The 20,701-nt window shown below is 42.3% G+C and overlaps 1 protein-coding gene across 1 annotated transcript in view; it reads right to left on the reverse strand.

Annotated features, from left to right (window-relative positions):
• The window catches only part of Nek11 (NIMA related kinase 11), a 216,193-nt gene that overhangs the window by 130,846 nt on the left and 64,646 nt on the right, over positions 1-20,701 (reverse strand). The window contains 2 exon segments of the mRNA XM_038323431.1: positions 8,251-8,377; positions 9,563-9,627. Coding sequence (XP_038179359.1) covers positions 8,251-8,377; positions 9,563-9,627 — 192 coding nt within the window.

Consider the following 20,701-nt stretch of genomic DNA (forward strand, 5'->3'; position numbering starts at 1 on the left):
TTCCACCCTTCCTCCTCCCACCAACCCCATGCTCCCAATTTTGTCAGGCGATCATGTCTATTTCCCCTTTCCAAGTGAATCTATGTATCTTCTTTCCTTAGGGTTTGCCTGGTTTCTTAGCTTTTCTAGGAGCATGAACTATATAGGCTCAATATCCTTTGCTTTACAGCTAGTAACCACTTATGAGTGAGTACATACCATGTTCATCATTCTGGGTCTGGGTTACCTCAGTCAGGATGTGTTTTCTAGTTCCATACATTCACATGCAAATTTCAAACAATAAGACAACAAAAGGAGATCAAGGAGATTCAAATTGGAAAGGAAGAAGTCAAACTTTATTTGCAGATGATATGATAGTATACATAAGTGACCCCAAAAACTCTATTAGGAAACTTTCAAAACTGATAAATGCCTTCAGTAATGTGGCAGGGTACAAGATCAACTAAAAAAATCAGTATCCCTCCTATATACAAATGATAAATAAGTTGAGAAAGAAATCAGAGAAACATCAACCTTCACAATAGCCAAAAATAACATAAAATATCATGGAGTAACACTAATCAAAGAAGTGAAAGACCTGTTTGACAATAACTTTAAGTCTTTAAAGAAAGAAATTAAAGAAGATACCAGAAAATGGAATAAAGAAATAAATTGAAGAAGATACCAGAAAAGGAAAGATCTCCCATGCTCTTGGACAGGTAGGATCAACATAATAAAAATGGCAATCCTACCAAAAGCAATCTATAGATTCAATTCAATCCCCATCAAAATCCCAACACAATTCTTCACAGACCTTGAAAGAACAATAATCAACCTCATATGGAAAAACAAAAAACTTAGGATAGCCAAAACAATCCTGTACAAGAAAGGAACTTCTGGAGGTATCACCATCTCTGACATCAACCTCTATTATAGAGCTACAGTAATGAAAACAGCTTGGAATTGGCATAAAAACAGAGAGAATGACCAATGAAATTAAATTGAAGACCCAGATATTAATCCACACACCTATGAACACCTGAATTTTGACAAAAAGCTAAAATATACAATGAAAAAAAGCATCTTCAACAAATGGTGCTGGCATAACTGGATGTCAACATGTAGAAGAATAAAAATAGATCCCATATCTATCCCCTTGCACAAAACTCAAGTCCAAATGGATTAAAGATCTCAATTAAATCCGACTACATTGAACCTGATAGAAGAGAAAGTGGAAAGTAGCCTTCAATGCATGGGCACAGGAGTCCACTTCCTAAATATAACACCAGTAGCACAGACACTGAGAGCAATAAATAAATAGGACCTCCTGAAACTGAGAAACTTCTGTAAAGCAAAGGACACAAACAATAAGACAAAAAGGCAGCCTACTGAATGGGAAAAGATCTTCACAAACCCCACATCAGACAGAGGACTGAGTTCTAAAATCTATAAAGAACTCAAGAAATCAGACATAAAAATTCCAAATAACCCAATTAAAAATGGGGTACACAACTAAACAGAGAATTCTCAACAGAATAATCTCAAATGGCCTAAAGATACTTAAGGAAATGTTCAGCATCCTTAATCATCAGGGAAATGCAAATCAAAATAACTCTGAGATATCATCTTACACCAGTCAGAATGGCTAAGATCAAAAACACCAATGATAGCCTATGCTGGAAAGGATGTAGAGTTAGAGGAACACTTCTCCATTGCTTGTGGGAATGCAAACTTGTACAACCACTTTAGAAATCAGTATGGTGGTTTCTCAGAAAATTGGAATCAGCCTACCTCAGGACCCAAAAGATGCTCAATAATACTACAAGGACATTTGTTCAAATATATTCATAGCAGCATTATTTGTAATAGCCAGAACCTGGAAACAACCTAGATGCCCCTCAACCAAAGAATGGATTTTTTAAAAAGTGGCACATTTACACATTAGAGAGTACTACTCAGTGGTAAAAACCATGACATCTACAAGAGTTTTATCATGAAAGGGTGTTGGATTTGGCAAAGGCTTTCGCAACATCTAATGAGATGATCATGTGGCTCTTTTCTTTGAGTTGTTTATATAGTGGGTTGCATTGACATATTTTCATATGTTGAACCATCCCTGCATCTTTAGGATAAAGCCCACTTAATCATGGTGGATGATCTTTTTGATGTGTTCTTGGATTCTGTTTGTGACTATTTTATTAAGTATTTTTTGCATCAATGATCATGAGGGAAATTAGTCTATAATTCACTCTTTTTCTTTGTTGAGTCTTTGTGTGGTTTGGGTACCAGGGTAACTATGGCCTCACAAGAACTTCAAATCTTTGAAGAAAGAATTTAGAAAATATATCAGAAGATGGAAAGATCGCCCATGCTCATGGGTCAGAAGGATTAACATAGTAAAAATGGCCATCTTACTAAAAGCAATCTATAGGTTCAATACAATCCCCATCAAAACTCCAACACAAATCTTCAAAGATCTTGAAAGAATAATACTCAACTTTAACAGGGGAAAAAACAGGATAGCTACATCAATCCTGTAAAATAGAAGATCTACTTGAAGTTATCACCATCCCCAATCTCAAGCTCTACTACAGAGATATATTATTAAAAACAGCATGGTATTGGCATAAAAAAGCAGGTGGGTCAATGGAATCACACTGAAGACCCAGACACAAATTCACAAACCTATGGATACTTGATTTTTGACAAAGAAGCCAAAATTATACAATGTAAAAATAGAAAGCATCTTCAACAAATGGTGCTGGAATAACTTGATGTTGACATATAGAATATCTATCACCCTGCACAAATCTCAAGTCCAAGTGGATCCAAGACAGCAACATAAATCCAATTACACTGAACTTGATAAAACAGAAAGTAGGAAATAACCTTGAATGCATTGGCATAGGAGACAACTTCCTGAATTGACCACCAGTAGCAAGACATTAAGATCAACAATAAATAGGACTTCATGAAACTAAAACGCTTCTGTAAGACAGAGAACACTGTCAATAGAACAAAAGAGCAGTCTGCACAATAGGAAAATATCTTCACCAACCTCGCATCTGACAGAGGGCTGATCTCCAAAATATATTAAACAACATAGGTATCCCTCAACCAAGGAATGAATAAAAAAATGTGGGACGTTTACACAATAGATTATTACTCAGCTACAAAAAACAATGACATCATGAAATTTGCAGGCAAATGAATGGAACTAAAAAAAAAATCCTGACTGAGGAAAGAAAAAATGGTAGGTACTCACTTATAAGTGGATATTAGATGTAAATTAATAGCAGACCCAGAGAAGCTAGGTAACAAGGAGGGCCCAAGGGCTAGGGGATGCATGGATCTCCCTGGGAAGGGGAAATAGAAGAGATCTCCTGGGTAGGCTGGGGGTGGGTGGGGATGGGAACTTGAGGGATCAGGTTAGGAGATGGATGGGGGAGGAGAATACTGAAAGAGTTAATATGAAAGGCGGGGCATTTTGGGGTCAGGTAGAAACCTGATGCAAGGAAAACTGCCAGCTAAGACTCTTAGTAATAGTAGATATGTAGCCTGAACTTGCCATCTCCTGTGATCAGATTAGCCACTACCCCAATTGTCATAAGAGAGTCCTCATCTGGTAACTGATGGAAACAGATGCAGAGATTCACACCCAAACATTAGGCCAAACTCAGGGAATCCTACTGAAGAGAGGGAGGAGGGACTGTATGAGCCAGAGGGGTTATGGACATCACAAGAAAACTAAAGAAAGAACTAACTTGGCTCATAGGAACTCACAGAGTCTGAACCAACAACCAGGGAGCCTACATGGGAGGCTTTCTACATATATGCGACAGTTGTGTAGCTTGGTCTACTTGTGGGACTCCTAATAACAGAAGCAGGACAGGGGCGTCCCTAACACTTTGGCTGGCTCTTGGGAACCTATTCTTCATACTAGATTGCTTTGCACAGTCTTAATACAAGGGGAAGAGCTTAGTCCTACCCTACTTGGTATGTTGCTTTGTTGATGATACCCATGGGAGGCCTGCCCCTTTCTGAAAAGAAACAAAGGAGGAGTCAATGGGAACATGGGGGGAATTGGGGAGGGGTAAGGAGGAGGGAATGGTAGGAGATGGGGGGGGAAACTTCAGTTGGGATGTAAAATCAATAATTAAAATTAAAAAATAATTTTAAAAAGATGTACAGGTGGTAATGGCTACCTGAGATGCTCTGGACACAGGTATAGAGCGGTAGTTAGCACAGGTCCCCAGATACCAGAGCTCCTGTGGAAGCTTCTCAAACGTCCAGTGCCTGCCGGAAGCACCAGAGAGGTGGGTTACATGCTGACCCTGAGCATCCGGGGGAGATGCAGCTAGACAGGAAGCACGGTTTCTGGACCGTTGCTGAGTTTCCGCCCAAAACAGGGAAACTAGGGAGTAAAGGCAAAAGTCCTGGGTCACAAGTTTTAAGCACTTAACTGAAAACTTGTAACCTTGAACTTCAAAGTACAAGTAGATGAAGATAAACTGTTCAGCTAATAGCCTAAGGGGTGGGGGTATCTATGTGAGGAGAAGCCAAGGGAGGAAGCCCACCAACAGATGTCCATCAGAGACTACAATGGGCCCATTTAAGAGGAGCAACTGGGCTGGGATGAAAACTCAGTCAGTAAAAAACACTTTACATTGCTTTGTAAACACAGGGACCCAAGTTTATTCCTTCCAGAACCCACATCTAAACAATAAAAACAAAACCAAACAAACATCAAATGTGATGAAAAGCCTGCTTGAAATAGCAGTGGTGAGGAGTAAAGATGGCAGACTCTCGGGGCTGGTAGAGCCTAGTCTAAAAATATAAGGTGGGTGGCACAATAGGAATGACAGCCATGGTTGGAGAAAATCTCCCTCTTTAGTCTATCCCAACCTTCCCCTCCAGTATATTTCCTATAGCTCAGCCTGGTGCTCTAAAGATGGATCCTTCAGGAGGATGACTACTCTTCTTTCCACATAGCGCTTTTCCCTTCACATACGGGTTAGTGCATCCTCCCCCACTGTTACTGGAGCTGGCAGGTGACTCTCTTCAGCCAATGTAGCAAGGCAGCTCTAAAGACGGAATGAAAGCTTTTACGTAGTGCGAGCTCAGCACAGCCCTTGGTCGTTCACTTTCTGGCATTCAATGACACCATTTGCTCTGTACGGCCTGAACCCTGAAACTGTGGAGAGCCTTGGAGTAGAGGCCCCTCTTGAAGAAAGCAGACCAGACTGCAGAGGAACCATTTGTTTTCTGGTGAAGAAAACAGAAGCAGACATGTAAGCTAAATTGGCAGCAGCTCCCGTGGTAGCAACTGACATCCCACAGCTTCTGAGTTGCTGCTGAAGAAAACTCTGGGGGGGGGGGGAGCATTTCACCTGCCCTTAACCCAAGCAGTTCCCACAAAAGGTTCGAAATCAGGCTGTTGTTGGCTTGGGGACTATCTAGGGGAGTCAGCACGGGTGTGATTACTGTTCTCCAGTGAGGACATGGTAGAGCAGGCAGGTGCTGGTTCTGAGATCACGAAAGCCTGGTCCATATTAAGCACAAACTGCCCTCCACCAGTGCGATTCCCACAACCATTCTTCCATTTAAATATTACCCAATAAGCACAGGGCCCCATATCAGAGAGCAGGAAATAAGACTGACAGAAAGATATTGCTTCATTTTTGCTTACTTACAGACCCCCCCCCCCAAAAAAAAACCACTGTCTTTTCCCCTGAAAACTAGGTACTAACTATTCATAGTTGGATCAACTTGAAGAACCAGTTGAGGAACACAAGCCATATTTGCATTTCTCCTGCGGGCAAACAGTTCTTAGCAAACACTTACACACATCAGCCATGTCAAAGCATGGTTCTTGATGACCCTTCTTATTGTACCTTTCCAAAAAACTGGTTTTTAACTTTTGGAACCGTGTCATCTTTTGAGAGCAACTTCCTATACTTGAATGCTACAAATAATCAAACCCGGCAGGTCTAACAGATTACAGAAGGAAGGTAAGGCTGCATACAGGCAAGTGTTAACAGATGAAAATGTAATTAGTATTAGATTAATTCTTTCTTTAAGTGCTATAAATATAGTATGTCCCACTATTAGTGCTAAAGCAAAGCATCTATAAATTATTCATATGTATTCCCAGTCCCAAGAAAATATTGCCCGGTACATACATGCTACCCACTCAGAGGCTGAGATGGGCTCCCAGCTCGTGCAATCTAATTTTCCCAAGTGTGTCCCTAAGATCACTTGTCACACTTCTCTATCTGCACTATAATTAATAGTTCTCCCATATTTGTTCCACTTTAGGCTTGGCAGCTGAAAAATCATTACTAGATAAGCCTGTTTTGATTTAGATACAAGCAAAGTAATTACTAAATTCATAATAAAGTGGTTATTTGGGGTCAAGATGCTGATACATTCTCAGCTCACACTTGCTGAGTAGTTTATAATCACGGTAGGGGGCTGATCCAACGCCTGGATAGATTTTATGTGTGTCAGGTACTTCTGTAGCCACAAAATACTACAGGGATACTGCTTGATATTATCATTTTCCATGTAATACAAGGACAATTTGTAAAAAAGTGGAATGGGCACAGATGAAGTGAAGAAGAGGCTTTGTTTCCCTTGGGGTTCTACTGCCTCCATGTCCTGGGAGTCATCCCTCTGGTCTGGCAGAAAGGTGTGGACACCCCGTCTAAAGGAATCAGGCACACTGCCACATATCTTCCCTGAAACTTATACAATGGCTTTCTGAACTTTCTGTTCCTAACCAGATGGAATGGCACAATAACTTAAGGTGACATAGTCCTAAGTCATAAAGACATTGCATATTTGAATCTATTTTTACTCATCTGTTTATTTTACATCCCAGCTATAGCCTCCCCACATCCTTCCCTCCAACTTCCTCTCCCCCATTGTCCCCCCCTCAACCCTGTTTGAATTTATTTTAAAATCCATAGTATTTTAAAAGTTAAGTGTGAAGAGAGAGGTGGGTAGGTAACTAACAGTCACTGCAAAGCCCAGAACTGCTATCTTTGGGCTGAAAATGGAATCACAAAATGAGCAAGGTTTTTCACAAGGAGCCAAGAGGCAAGTGTTTCTGCTTTTATACCCAGTGCTAGGGAAGAAGTATGCGCTCAGTTAAATGATGTAAAGAAGCATGTTCTTGGTGACATTCTTTTGTAGGCTTTGTTTCCTTTTTACTTTGGTGTGGGGTGTGCGTGGGAAAGGACTAGGGAAAGTGAAGGGTGAACTGGAATGAACCTCTAGGACAAGAGACTCTAGCAAGAGCAAGCTTTAGTGAAGAACCTAAGAAAAAGCAATCACGAGACCAAAACAAAGGGGTGGGATTATGTGGAAGGTCAGAGACAGAGCAGAGCTTGACAGCTCCTCTCCCACCGGAGGCACCAGAGTAAAGAGAGAAAGAACTCCTCCATGGGCCCTACACCAGCTGCTCTGTGGTGCTTCACTCTTCCCTAACCACACCAAAGGGCATTTTCTACCTCATCGTCTTTAGAAAACAGAAGTGGGCACGCCTTTCACATTGCTCATCCTTGAAAGCTCAGAGCTATTTAATGCTGATTTGCATACAATAATTATTTTTACTTAATGAAAAAGCTCTCAGCTAGACTGTCCTTCAACCCTTGGATGCTGAAAATTATGTAAGCTCCCTTCAAAGCACAGCAACACTCCCTGAACAGGGCCGGCTGCTGACAGCGGGACAGACGGAGGCATTTTCCCACTGGCTCTGCCTGGTCCAAGAGCGCCACGGAACTGGAGCATCACAGACGCCTCTTTCACTGAAAACCCAGGAAGCGGTAAATGTAGGTTACCCGTAAATCCAGTATCTTTAGTAAAATTCTTTTAAAAATGCAGAAAAGCAGCATATTCCCTACAGAGCTGGGAGTTAACCTTAAAATAAAATAAAGCACGGTCTTTAGGATGAAAAATGCCTTATTTAACAGGCTAGCTGAAGCACATCAAAATTTAATGTCTCTGCCACATTAAGAACTTTCCCCTGTGGTTCAGGAACGACAGAATCCAAACCTGTCGACTCATCTATGAATAGAGAGAATCTTTGAAATGAATTTCACGGAGTATAACAAGCTCCAAGCCTCATCTCCCTCCGGTCATGGAACAACTCAAATGCCAAAAGGGACAGAGTGAGTAGCTGGAGTAAGCAGATGAACTTCAAAACAAAGCATACAGCCCTCTTAGAGGGCAGAGAAATAAGTCCCTGGGCAGCTGCCACCTACTCACCAGATGTCAGACTTGGCATCATAGCCTTGATGCTTCAGGGCCTCAGGACTCATATAATGGGGAGTCCCGGTTAAAGTTGTAGCCAGCTCACACGATCCCATTAGCAGTCGAGAAACTCCAAAATCCCCTGGAAATTGTGGTTACTTTGTGTAAATATTTTAAACAAACAAAAAAGCACCATTGGAAATTAACAGCTAAAACTGATTTAACAACTTCATCATATGTATCGGCAGTGCTTCGTGCCATTTAAAGGAACAGGAAAGTGACATTTAAATTACATAATGGTGATCAATAACTTCAAACATATGTGCTCTATAGGAGAAAGAAGACTGAACAAGAAAAGTGAATTATACAACTTCAGATTCCTTATTATTTCTAGAACTATAGAAAACTAGAATAACCTGCTGTTAAGACACTTGAAGTATAATAATAACTAACAGAAGGATTCTGGTAGGATTGAATATGAAGACATGAAAGTTCACAGGCAGGGAGAAGAGTTTCATCTTAATTCATAACAGAGGGAAAATTCTAAAGATTTAAACTATTCATGAATATACGTACAAAAATGTGAACCAACTGACTTTTCCGATTAGTCACAACCTGTATTCTTTACTTCCCTAAGAACACCCTGTGAGATGCTTAGACAACTGAGTAACTATTTGAATGGAGATATTGTTTCAAAGAATATTAATAAAGCCATTATAGCGGCATTTAAATTATGTATGGTCACTGTTCACTGATCACACTGAAATAAGTGAGTGGGGGATGGAGAGATGCTTGGTAGTTAAGAGTACTCATTGGCTGCTCTTCCAGAGGACCCGGGTTCAATTCCCAGCACCCACAGTTTCACAACCAAGCTGTAACTGTAGTTCCAGGGGATCCAAGGCCCCCTTCTGGCCTCAGTGAGTACTGCATGCAAGAGGTGAAAGAACATACATGCAGACATGATGCCCGAACACATAAAAATCATACAACTTTTAAGTAGATGAGGAACCTGCAGCAGTTCATAAAACCAGCAAAACAAGTCAACTGTTTACAAAGTGCCCAGTAAAGGCGGGGATTGCAAAGCATGCCTGTTAAATCAACCACCCATGGAGCAAGGGTTTTATGCTTCAATTTCTATCAGACAATCACAGACAAAATAACTGGAATTTGTTGGTCTCATCCAGGTCAGAGCAAATATTCTCAATGACTGAAGAAGCCAGGGCTGGATTACTTCAGTACCAACTTGAACTATGCTCTTCAGCTTGCTGTGACTGCATCTAGGATAAACTTGCTGGAAGCTTTAGAGTAGGCATTTGAAACATCTTACCGATTTTAAGCTGATTATTTTTCAGAAATACATTCTTTGATTTCAAGTCTCGATGGAGTATCCTCCTACAAAGGGAGAAGAAAAGATGACAAAACAGAAAAACCAAACCCAGCTAGAAATCAAGAGTTTGGTTGTATATGGGGAGTAAACATAGATCCGCAGATCCAGCTTTCCCTGTTTAAAGGCTGCAAAGCCACACTTCTCATTCTGCAAGGGAAGAAGACTTTGTGAATGGGAGCTTTAGAGGGGAAGGAAGCCAGAGTCTTGCTTTTTTACAAGTGTTTCAAGGGGTCAGATTGTGCTGAGGGTTTTGTTTGGCTGGTTTTGCTTTATGGTTGTTGGGATAAGGTTGAGGTAAGGTCTCATACATAGCTCAGGTTGACCAAGAACACTCCATGTAGGCCAGGCTGTCTACATTTTTGTAGCACAATATACATAGCACCTCATCCAGTAACCATCCCCTCAGCTGATGGGCAGGTTCTCAGAGAACTTTATATTATTACCAGCTGTTTACATTCTGTAAAAGCAACAATACAGGCAATGCTACTGGTAAATACTTATTGAGTCTTGCTATAAGCCAGCAGTGTGAAATATGTACATTAAGAATTCTATTTCTGAAATTGAGAGAATCACACAAGAAGTCTTTTCCTATAAAGGCCCCAAGTGCTGAACAAAGTTTACAAATGGGCATCACGAGCTGAGCTCACGATGTGGCAAATCCCTGGGATTTTATATGAAAAGAAGCTGTAAACAGAGTGGACAGTTGGTGTTGACTGCCAGGCTGCCGCTGGGAATGCCTGGTCTCAGAAAGCTGTGGGCGGGCTGTAGGGTCACAGCAGAAGATGAGTCTGGGCAACAGGTCAGATGATGCTAGTGCATACCCAGAGAGGCAGAAGCCCACACGTGCTGCTGACAGACAGTGACCAGACGACCAAAGAAGAATGCCTGTGTGCGCACAGAAGGGAAGTTCATAATCCGAGAGAGGACAGAACTCACCCCAACAAGGGGTTCAGATATGCAATAGCTGTGTGACCACAGAGGCCCTGACCCAAGAGAATAAAATCTAATGTGATCGTTAACATCCTCTTCATTCCTCTGGCAGAAACAAATGCAGGCTAGGAACCAGCAGAGAATAAGCAATGCTACCAGATGCCTGGGCTGTTCAGACAACCAAATGAGATGCAGGCTCTAAGTGCATTTCAAATGCTTAAAACCACAAAGGAGATAGAAGAAAACTTGAAGCAGAAACAACAAAAGGATGGGGTTGATGAAGGAAATTGCCAAGCAGAACTTCAAAGGGAACATGTGACCCCTGAAATTAGGAGCTGGGGATTAAGTCATATGTCTTGGTTTAACCCCACTGAACACATAACAATATGTTCAGTGGGGTTAAATCTTAGATCTGCATCAAACCTCCCATGAGTAGCTGTATTCACAATGGCTGAAGCACGGAGGCAAATGAGATGTTCTTCAGTAAGTAAACAGTCAAGCCACTGACAACTGGACAATGAGGAGCCATTCAGGGCTAACATGAAACAAGCTACCAAGCCAGGAAAGGACCTGACAGAAACTAAACCCACACTGTAAAGAGAAATAAGCCAGTCTGAGAAGCCTATAGTCATATGATACCAACAAAGTGACATTCAGGAAAAGGCAAAATAACCAAGATGATAAATACAAGAGCTGCTGCCAGAGGCTAAGGGGAAGGAAGACTGAATACGCAGAGCCTAAAGGATGTGGCCGCCAAAACCTGCTTCAGTTTGCTGCATTCAATGCCACCATACATTCTTCCCAATCCCTATACAACACCAAGAATGAGCCCAGGGTAATCTATGGACTTTGGTGGTGGTTTGAATAACAATGGCCCCCACAGGCTCACGTACTTGAATGCTCAGCCACTAGGGAATGGAAGCCTTTGTTAGAAGGATTAGGAGGTGTGGCCTTGTTGAAGGAAATGTGCGGCTGGGGGGGTGCTTTGAGGCTTCAAAAGCCCATGCTAGGTTTAGTCCATTCCCTCCCCTGACTGTGAGCTAGGATGTAGCTCTCAGTTACTTCTCCAGCACCATGCCTTCCTGTCATCATGCTCTCTACCATGATAATAAACTAAGCCTCTAAACTGTTAGTAGCCCCCAATTAAATGCCTTCTTTTAAAAGAGTTGCCTAGTCATGGTGTCTCTTTAGAGCAATAGAACAGTAACCGAGAAGAGTGGTGACGGCATGTGAATGTAGGTTCACTGGCTCTAGTAAATGCACCACTCTAGTAGGGAATGCAGATGGATGTGAATGTATGGGATGGGTACAATGCATGCTCTAGGTCACAGGAATATAATAAACCCTAAAGGACTCCACTCAAAAATAAAACCAAACTAGAACCTGGAACCAGCTACTCCGGGAAGTTACGACAGGAGGACCACGTGAGCTAGAGGGTAACCTCCACAACATAGTAGGGTCTCATCTCAACACATACAAAGATAAATGAAGAAAGGGAGTATAGGAAGGGGTAAAGAAGAAGAGGGGGGTATATGAAAGCGGAGGGGACAGGAGAGCCTAGGAAGGGAGGGAACTGAAAGAGGGAGGAAAAGGATAAGAGACAGTTAGAGAGGCATGGTTCATTTAAATTGTTAACCTAACAAAAATCTAGGATCACTGGGGAAGGGAGTCTCCAGGGCGAACTGTGTAGATGAGGTTGACCTGCGGACATGCAGGCCTGTGAGGGATTTTCCTGAGTTAAATGGGGTAGAAGACCCAGCCGGACTTTGGTGGCACCATTTCAATATGCCCTGGGATGAATAAAAAGGATAGAGTGGTCTGAGGGTGACATTAATGAATTCTTTGTGTTTGTCTGGGGGCTTTACCCCAGCTCCTAGCATAAGAACCCTCCCCAGGGAGTGTCAAAAAAGCCCACCAAACAGTAACCTCTCCCAGGGAAGGTTAAGACCACTCCCACAGGCTATTTAAACACACACCCCCCCAAACAATGAACATGTGGTCTCCAGGTTTTGTGTGGTCTCCCCTTCTCTCTCTCATTCCTCTCCACGCTTTCCCAGTCCCGCTTGGGAGCACTGCATTAAACATGGGTGTTTTTTATTTGGTCTTATTTGGTCTGATTGGAATTACTTGTGTAGGCAGAGAGGCTCGTCTTAAGAAAAAACAAACACTTTGTTCTCTCTTTCTGATTATGATGGAGCTGACCAGCTTCCTTAAGCGCTGCTGTTCTGATGTCCCTGCAATGATGGGCCTGGAACTGTGAGATGAAGCAAACCCTCTCTCCCCTAAGTTGCTTTTGTTACACATTAGAAGTCGATCCCTCCAGGAGATTCAAATCCATCTTTAAACTACCTCAGCCCTTGACTAGAGCAAGGTGATCTGCCTTTGATGTAAGTACCAGCTGTAGAGAAGATAATATCACCCAGTGTCTCTTCATAACTCGCCTGCATTCTTCAGTCACTCAAAATTACCAGGAATACCAGGTAACAAGACCAACTGGCCAAAAGCAAAATAAATGAGCAATAACAGACAAAAGTTCCAAGTGGAATCCATAAATGATTAACCTATTGACATCACTAGATTAGTTCACATGAGGCCCTTCCCCAGGGTTACATGGTGTAGTGTGCAAATGCTGTAGTGTGCAAATGCTGTAGTGTGCAAATGGACTGCAGTGTACAGTAGAGCTGTCTGCAAGCTGTGAAGTAAGCGCCAAGGATACAGTCTTTGTGAGTCGCCGTCCACCTTGGAGTGGGCTTTAGGTCAATACAGCTGTCTTTCAGTCATCCACGATCTTGTTAGTAACCTCAATAAATTCATTCATTCACTACGTGTTGCTGGTGCCCTAACTGGGGTAGACATTTGTTTACGTCTCCCCAAGAAAAGTCACGCAACAGAAACTTGTAGATGATATTTCTCTGTTCTTAGAAAAGATAAAATGAGGGGTGTGTGTGTGTGTGTGTGTGTGTGTGTGTGTGTGTGTGTGTGAAAGAGAGTGAGAGATCAACTTTATACTTTCTGGACCCTAGTTATTGTTATAAAATGGGGCAGCATATGGAAATGTTTTGGGCAGCCTGACAACTACAAGAGAACAAGCCTGACCACATCAGCTGGATAACAGAGGCAGAAAGAACAGGAACCCCAGAGGACATTGCTGAGGTCACCTCAGTTAACCAACTCCGGAACTGTCCTCCTGGAAAGCAAAATAGGATGAATCCTTCCTATTGATTAAGATATTTCTGCTACTTGCAATTAAAGGACCCTTCTGTTGAGTCTCTTCACGCTGGCCCTATTGATTCTGGATCCAAGGAGACAGCGTCTTTCTTGGAGCTGTAAGCATACAAGGAGTCAGATAATCTAAGGGTTTGACTTTGTGGTAATGAGCTAGGGAACATGCCAGAAGACTGGCTGACAGGACATAGGATAAGTAAAGCACACATAAGGAAGTTATCTGTGACAACTGGACAGGTAGAAGATGAGTTACAAATAGTAATTTATTACTATCCTTCACATACAAAGACATGAAAATATGAGAATTAGCATTATGCACAGAATATGCTAGAACACAGATTTTAAGATCAATGAACTGTCTCTGTGATGGAGTAAGAAGGTTTCTGTAACAGGCCAGCTGTCAAGCTATTGGGGATCTAAAATTGTGACTTATGACTTTGTGGTTACAGTGAGAAAAATGCACCCTGCAATAAAAAGTCTCACTATGTCCTGGGCCAACAACAATACCTTTAAAATAGGTTTTTGAAAATCCAGGAAATAACAAGGTAACAAACAGTCTAGACTGCTCAAATTTTTCTCTAGAAATCCCAAAGTATCTCTAATAGTTTACCATTCACTACCCCACCCCTTATCTACAGAAGTGAAACCTTCCCCTCCTTTTGGGTCCATGGCACCCAGATGCTGTGTAAAGATTCAGGAACTGCTTGTTTGTGGTCAGCACCATGTTAGGATTCCATCTCTACCACCCCCTCGGGCTATTCTCCCCAGCCTCCAGGTCTTTTCCTGGGGTGAAGAGCAACTTTACAGAGGCAGAGCACACATGAAGCAGGCTTGTGGATAAAGCACAGACAACCTAGCCTTCCTTTCCCTATATCCTATGTAAACAGTGTCTGACACCTTAACTCCTTCCCCTGCTGGTGTATATTTCACCTGGCAGGGTCTCATAGTGGCCTGCAAACTCTTCTTCCCAGAGGCCAATGACTCCTTCACAATTCTCAGCTGGGAAGATCCTTCTCCTTTCTTTGCCATGGGACCTCTTCCTGAGCTCCAAGGAACCTGCTTGACTTTTCTCATCTGTGATTTGATGATGAGCCTCCATGCTGGAGCCAGAGACAGACGTAAGGTCCTTCTAAAATATCCTACCTATGGCCAACACACCAGATGTCTAGACTTGGTGTGGAAAAGTACTGACAAGACTGACCACACGACATTCTCAAGAAGGGGAAAAAAGGGTAAGTTAGAGTTCAAAAGAACACAGACAAAAAACACTTAAGGAAATGTTCAACATCCTTAGTCATCAGAGAAATGCAAATCAAAACAACTCTGATATTCCACCTTACACCTGTAAGAATGGCCATGATCAAAAACACTGATGACAACTTATGCTGGAGAGGTTGTAGGGTAAAGGGAACACTCCTGCATTGCTGGTGGGAGTGCAAGCTGGTACAGTCCCTTTGGATATCAATGTAACGATTTCTCAGAAAATTAGGAAACAACCTTTCTCAAGACCCATCAATACACTTTTGAGTATGTAGCCAAAGGATGTTCAACCATCCCACAAGGACATGTGCTCAACAATGTTCATAGCAGCATTGTTTGTTATAGCCAGACCCTGGAAACAACCTAAATGCCCCTCAACCAAAGAATGGATAAGGAAAATGTAATATATTTACACAATGGAGTACTATACAGATGAAAAAAGTAACGACATCTTGAAATTTGCAGGCAGATGGGTAGAGCTAGAAAACATCATTTTGAGTGAGGTAACCCAGACTCAGAAAGAAAATTATCATATGCACTCACTTATAAGTGATTTTTAAACATAAAGCAAAGAAAACCAGCCTACAAATCACAATCCCAGAGACCCTAGACAGCAATGAGGACTCTAAGAGAAACATACATAGATATATAATCTATATGGGAAGTAGAAAGTAGAAAAAGACAAGATTTCCTGAGGAGCATGGGGACCTTGGGAGAGGGTTAAAGGGGAGGGGAGGGCCAGGGAGGGGAGGAGAGAAAAATGTATAACTCAATAAAAATCAATTTAAAAAAAGAAGTTGACTAACTACTTCCCAGATAAGCTTCAGACCAAACAAAACAGTGAGGATACTTAAATATAGTGAAGAAGAAGAAGGAGGAGGAGGAGGAGGAGGAGGAGGAGGAGGAGGAGGAGGATGGATCAGTAGGTCCAAGAAGAAAGAAAGGAAAGAAAGAAAGAAAGAAAGAAAGAAAGAAAGAAAGAAAGAAAGAAAGAAGAAAGAAAGAAAGAAAGGAGACTCCACAGCTTACCTCAGCATTCCCATCCCCCCCAGACTTGGGTAGGACACCTCCTTCCTCAGCCAAATATGCTGACATGCATTCCCAAGCAGGTGCCTTCTTCAGGAAATGAGTTCTCCACGCCACTTTTCAGAGACTCAGTTAGATACCTTATCACAACACTTTTGCAAGCTGGCTGAAAAATGTGTGTGTGGCGAGGTGATGCCAAAGCCACCTCAGGGAAAGTACATTAGGCTGTCTCTCCCACACTGGAGATGTGCACTAGCATAAGCGTCAGCAACATTTCAAGATCACCAAGGCTCTGCACACTGTGAGGGCCTGCCAACCTTCCCTCAAGAAACAAGGGCTAATAAGCCCCACAGCCCGTGAGGAAGGTTTTGCAGCAGTCTCAAAGACAGCGGAGCGAACTGTGAGTATCCCCAGGCTTTAGCAGTCTCATTTATGTGCCTGCCATATGCTACAGACTCCAAGTATTCCAAATTTAAAAAAAAAACAAACCAAATTAAAACATAGTACAAGAATGTTTCAAAGGAAGGAGCCCATTTTTCCTTTCTTCTGTTCCCTCCCTCCTCTTAATTCCCCTACCATTATCTTTGTCTTCTCTACAATACTGTATTTGATGAAACCAAATACATGACTTAGGACTGTGAACTGGCTTGTGCACGTGTGTCTCAGAAGGCCTATCACCTGCATAGGCAGGCTTGAGGCCCAGGAGAAGCTGGGTGTCAGTCTCCATATGAAGCCCTGAGTCCCTGGGGAGCTAGCACTTAAATACCTGTCCAAGGTCAGAAGCGGGGAAGAGCGCCTTTCCCTCTTGCTTCAGTGGGTGGCACAATGCTCACGCACAATGGGGGGAAACCTTCTTTAGGGAGGAAACCTTCTTTACTAATTCAAGGGCCAGTCTCACATGGACAGATTCTCAGATACCACCCAGAAACAGCATTTTAAAATGAGTATCCCATTGCTCGCTCCAGTGAACATAAAATTAAACAATATTTGCACTGAGTTATTTTGCAAAGCATTGGAAACAAAGGCATAAAGCCTAACCTCTCACATGTGGGTGTTGTTTCCAATGTGATCCTCCAGATTAACACATAAGCAATCTGTGTACTTTCAAAAACACACTAATAGATGCTACAGAACATGTGTGAAGCTGGAATAATTTCTATAGACCTATTTCGGTTGGAAAGTAGTAAGTTCAAATCTGAGAAAAATATTGTGTATGTATGTGCTGTGTTCTTGTTCCTAAATATTCAAGTGTTTTCTGTCTTGTAAGGTGTACTACTTTGGGGAGGTAAGAACATCTCCACCTCTTTGCCACTGGGCGTGGCCATGTGACTTGCTGTGGTCACTGGACATGAGCAGGCAGTCACTGTGTCTGAGGAGTGATGAATGCTGCCCTGACTCCCCCTTGCCGTCCTCAGCCAGGAGCAGAGCAAGGTCTAGTTAGGAGCTGTTCCTTGGGCTTGGGTGCTAGGATGAGCAGACACGTAGAGAGGACTTGCAGGATCTCCCGCGTCCCTCAGCTACTGATATGTAACATAAGCAGCTCAACTACCTTCAGTAAGAATAAGCTTGAGAACCATTGTCCCAAAGCAGCTTTTACTGGACTATAAATATTCTTGGCTTCCAACATCACAATTTTTAGTTGTTTATTTTAGAAAATTCCTTTGGGATTTTACTCATTTTTAAAACAGACAATTAAGTTTATTTTCTAAAGTAAATGTGTCTTGGGCCTGTAATTAATCAAATATTGAAAATTAACTAGGGAAAAGAGGGTACTATATATTGATGAACTGGAAAAATTACACAGTATTACTTCATTTAAAAGCCAAACTGAAGACAGGCACAATGTCACATGTCTGTAATTCCAGCACTTAGGAATGGAGGTTTGAGGCTAGCCTAGGCTATACAGGAAAACCCAGTCTCTGGCAAACAAAAACTATTCTAAGGGCTAAGAATGTAGCTCATTAGTAGAGTACTTGTCTAGCAAGGCCCTGTGTTCATCTCACTAGAATAGCCAAAAACCAAAAAAAAAATCAAAGCCCTCTGGAGACTGAATTCAGATGGAGCTATTTGTTTTTCCAATTCAAATCAAAATTTCCAAGCTATAAAATAATTCAAGAGGGAACTGATAAATAATGTTAAAAAAATAAGAGCTACACATAGTCAAAAATTTGTGAACAATTTCCTGGAAAAAATGCACAAAGAGGAATCCAAAACCTAAACCAAGCATGAAAGAGTCCAGCCTCTATGCTGCTCTGACCGCCCTGCCCAGAAGCTCAGCCATACACTAGTGCTTCTGTGTCATTCACCAATGGCCCCAGCAGCTCACCTATGCATTGGATGCTTTTCTCTTCCCTCTCTTTTCTCCCTACATATTGGTTTCTGCTTCCTGAGTTCACCTCCTGTCAGAGTTACTTTCCTATTGCTGTGATAAGACACCATGACCAAGACAACTTATAAAAGAAAGCATTTAATGGGAAATCGTGGTTCCATGGGGTTAGAGTCCATGGCCATCATAATGGGGGAGCATGGAAGCAGACAGGCGAGGATGGTGCTGGATCAGTAGTTGAGAACTCCCATCTTAAAACACAGTCACGAGGCAGAGAGAGTTAACTGGGAATAGTGTGGGATTTTGAAACCTCAGAGCTCACTCCCAGTGACACAGCTCCTCCAACAAAGCCACACCCCACAATCCTTCCCAAACAATTCCGCCAACTGGGGACCAAGCATTTAAATATATAAGCCTGTGAGGGTCATCCTCATTCAAACCAATGCACCTTCTAAGCAAACTATACCCTAGTCTTGGTTTCAGGGCTTTAATAGTATAGGAATCAAAACAAATGCAAGCCCTGGTGCTTCCTCAAGACTCACTTCTCCCACCCCTCCACTCTCCACATTTTACCTGCGATAGTCACAACCTCGGCACAATTGTGTCCAACCTGTTTTCCCTCTCACCTTCCCAGACCCCAGACCTCAAGTCCATCTTTGATAACCACCTCCAGTTGCCCTGGGGACCCTCGAGAATGAAAGATGAGCAGGTCCACCACTCCAGACCAAGGCCTTATTTTTCCCCTTTTTGTTGTAGTTAACATACCTACTTCAAGTTCAGTCATTGCCGCCCACCAAGCTCATTATAATCCTCCCCAAATCTCTGCTGCTTCCCCTTCACCTCAGGTCTCATAACCTCAGACATGGAAAAATAAGATGTTTATTATTCATAACTCAGCTCTCTATCTCTTTTTCTGTGTATCTGTCTCTCTGTCTTTCTCTGTCTCTCACTCTCTCTGTGTCCCACACCCCACCTCTCTTCCACAAGTTATCATCTGATCTCACTGAAGCAAGCTCTGGCCACACAGCATCACTAAAGCCTCTTTTTTTTTCTTTCTTTCTCATGGTTTATTTTTTTTTATATTTAAAAATTTCCATCTCCTTCCCTCCTCCTCCCCCTCCCTCTGCTCCTCCTCCCTCTTCCCGCCCCTCCTTCTCCCCCTTCCCTCCCCTTCCCTCCACCCATACCTCCCCTCCCTCCCTCTCAAGGCCAAAACAGAGAAGTTGACCAATGGAATTGTATAGAAGACCCGGATCTTAAACCACAAACCTACGAACACCTGATTTTTGATAAAGGAGCTAAAAGCACACAATGGAAGAAAGAAAGCATCTTCAACAAATGGTGCTGGCATAACTGGATGTCAACCTGTAGAAGAATGAAAGTAGATCCGTGTCTATCACCATGCACAAAACTCAAGTCCAAATGGATTAAAGACCTCAATATTAATCTGAACACATTGAGCTTGATAGAGGAGAAAGTGGGAAGTACTCTACAACAAATGAGCACAGGGAACCGTTTCCTGCGCATAACCCCAGCTGCACAGACATTAAGGGCAACATTGAATAAATGGGACCTCCTGAAGTTGAGCAGCTTCTGTAAAGCAAAGGACATTGTCACTAAGACACAAAGGCAGCCTACTGACTGGGAAAAGATCTTCACCAACCCTGCAACTGACAAGGTCTGATCTCTAAAATATATAAGGAACTCAAGAGACTAGACGGTAAAATGCCAATTAACCCAATTAAAAATTGGGGCGCTGAACTGAACAGAGAATTCTCAACAGAAGAAGTTCGAATGGCCAAAAGACACTTAAGGTCATGCTCAACCTCCCTAGCTATCAGGGAAATGCAAATCAAAACAACTTTGAGATATCATCTTACACCTTTCAGATTGGCTAAAATCCAAAACACCAATAATAACCTTTGCTGGAGAGGTTGTGGGGTAAGGGGTACACTCATCCATTGCTGGTGGGAATGCACACTTGTGCAACCACTTTGGAAAGCAGTGTGGCGGTTTCTCAGGAAATTCAGGATCAACCTACCCCAGGACCCAGCAATTCCACTATTGGGAATCTACCCAAGAGATGCCCAATCATACAACAAAAGCATATGCTCATCTATGTTCATAGCAGCATTATTTGTAATAGCCAGATCCTGGAAACAACCTAGATGCCCTTCAGTGGAAGAATGGATGAAGAAACTGTGGAATATATACATGCTAGAATACTACTCAGCGGTAAAAAAACAATGACATCTTGAATTTTGCAGGCAAATGGATGGAAATAGAAAACACTATTCTGAGTGAGGTAACCC

The sequence above is a fragment of the Arvicola amphibius genome, chromosome 3, assembly GCF_903992535.2.
Source record: "Arvicola amphibius chromosome 3, mArvAmp1.2, whole genome shotgun sequence".
NCBI classification, from domain to species: domain Eukaryota; kingdom Metazoa; phylum Chordata; class Mammalia; order Rodentia; family Cricetidae; genus Arvicola; species Arvicola amphibius.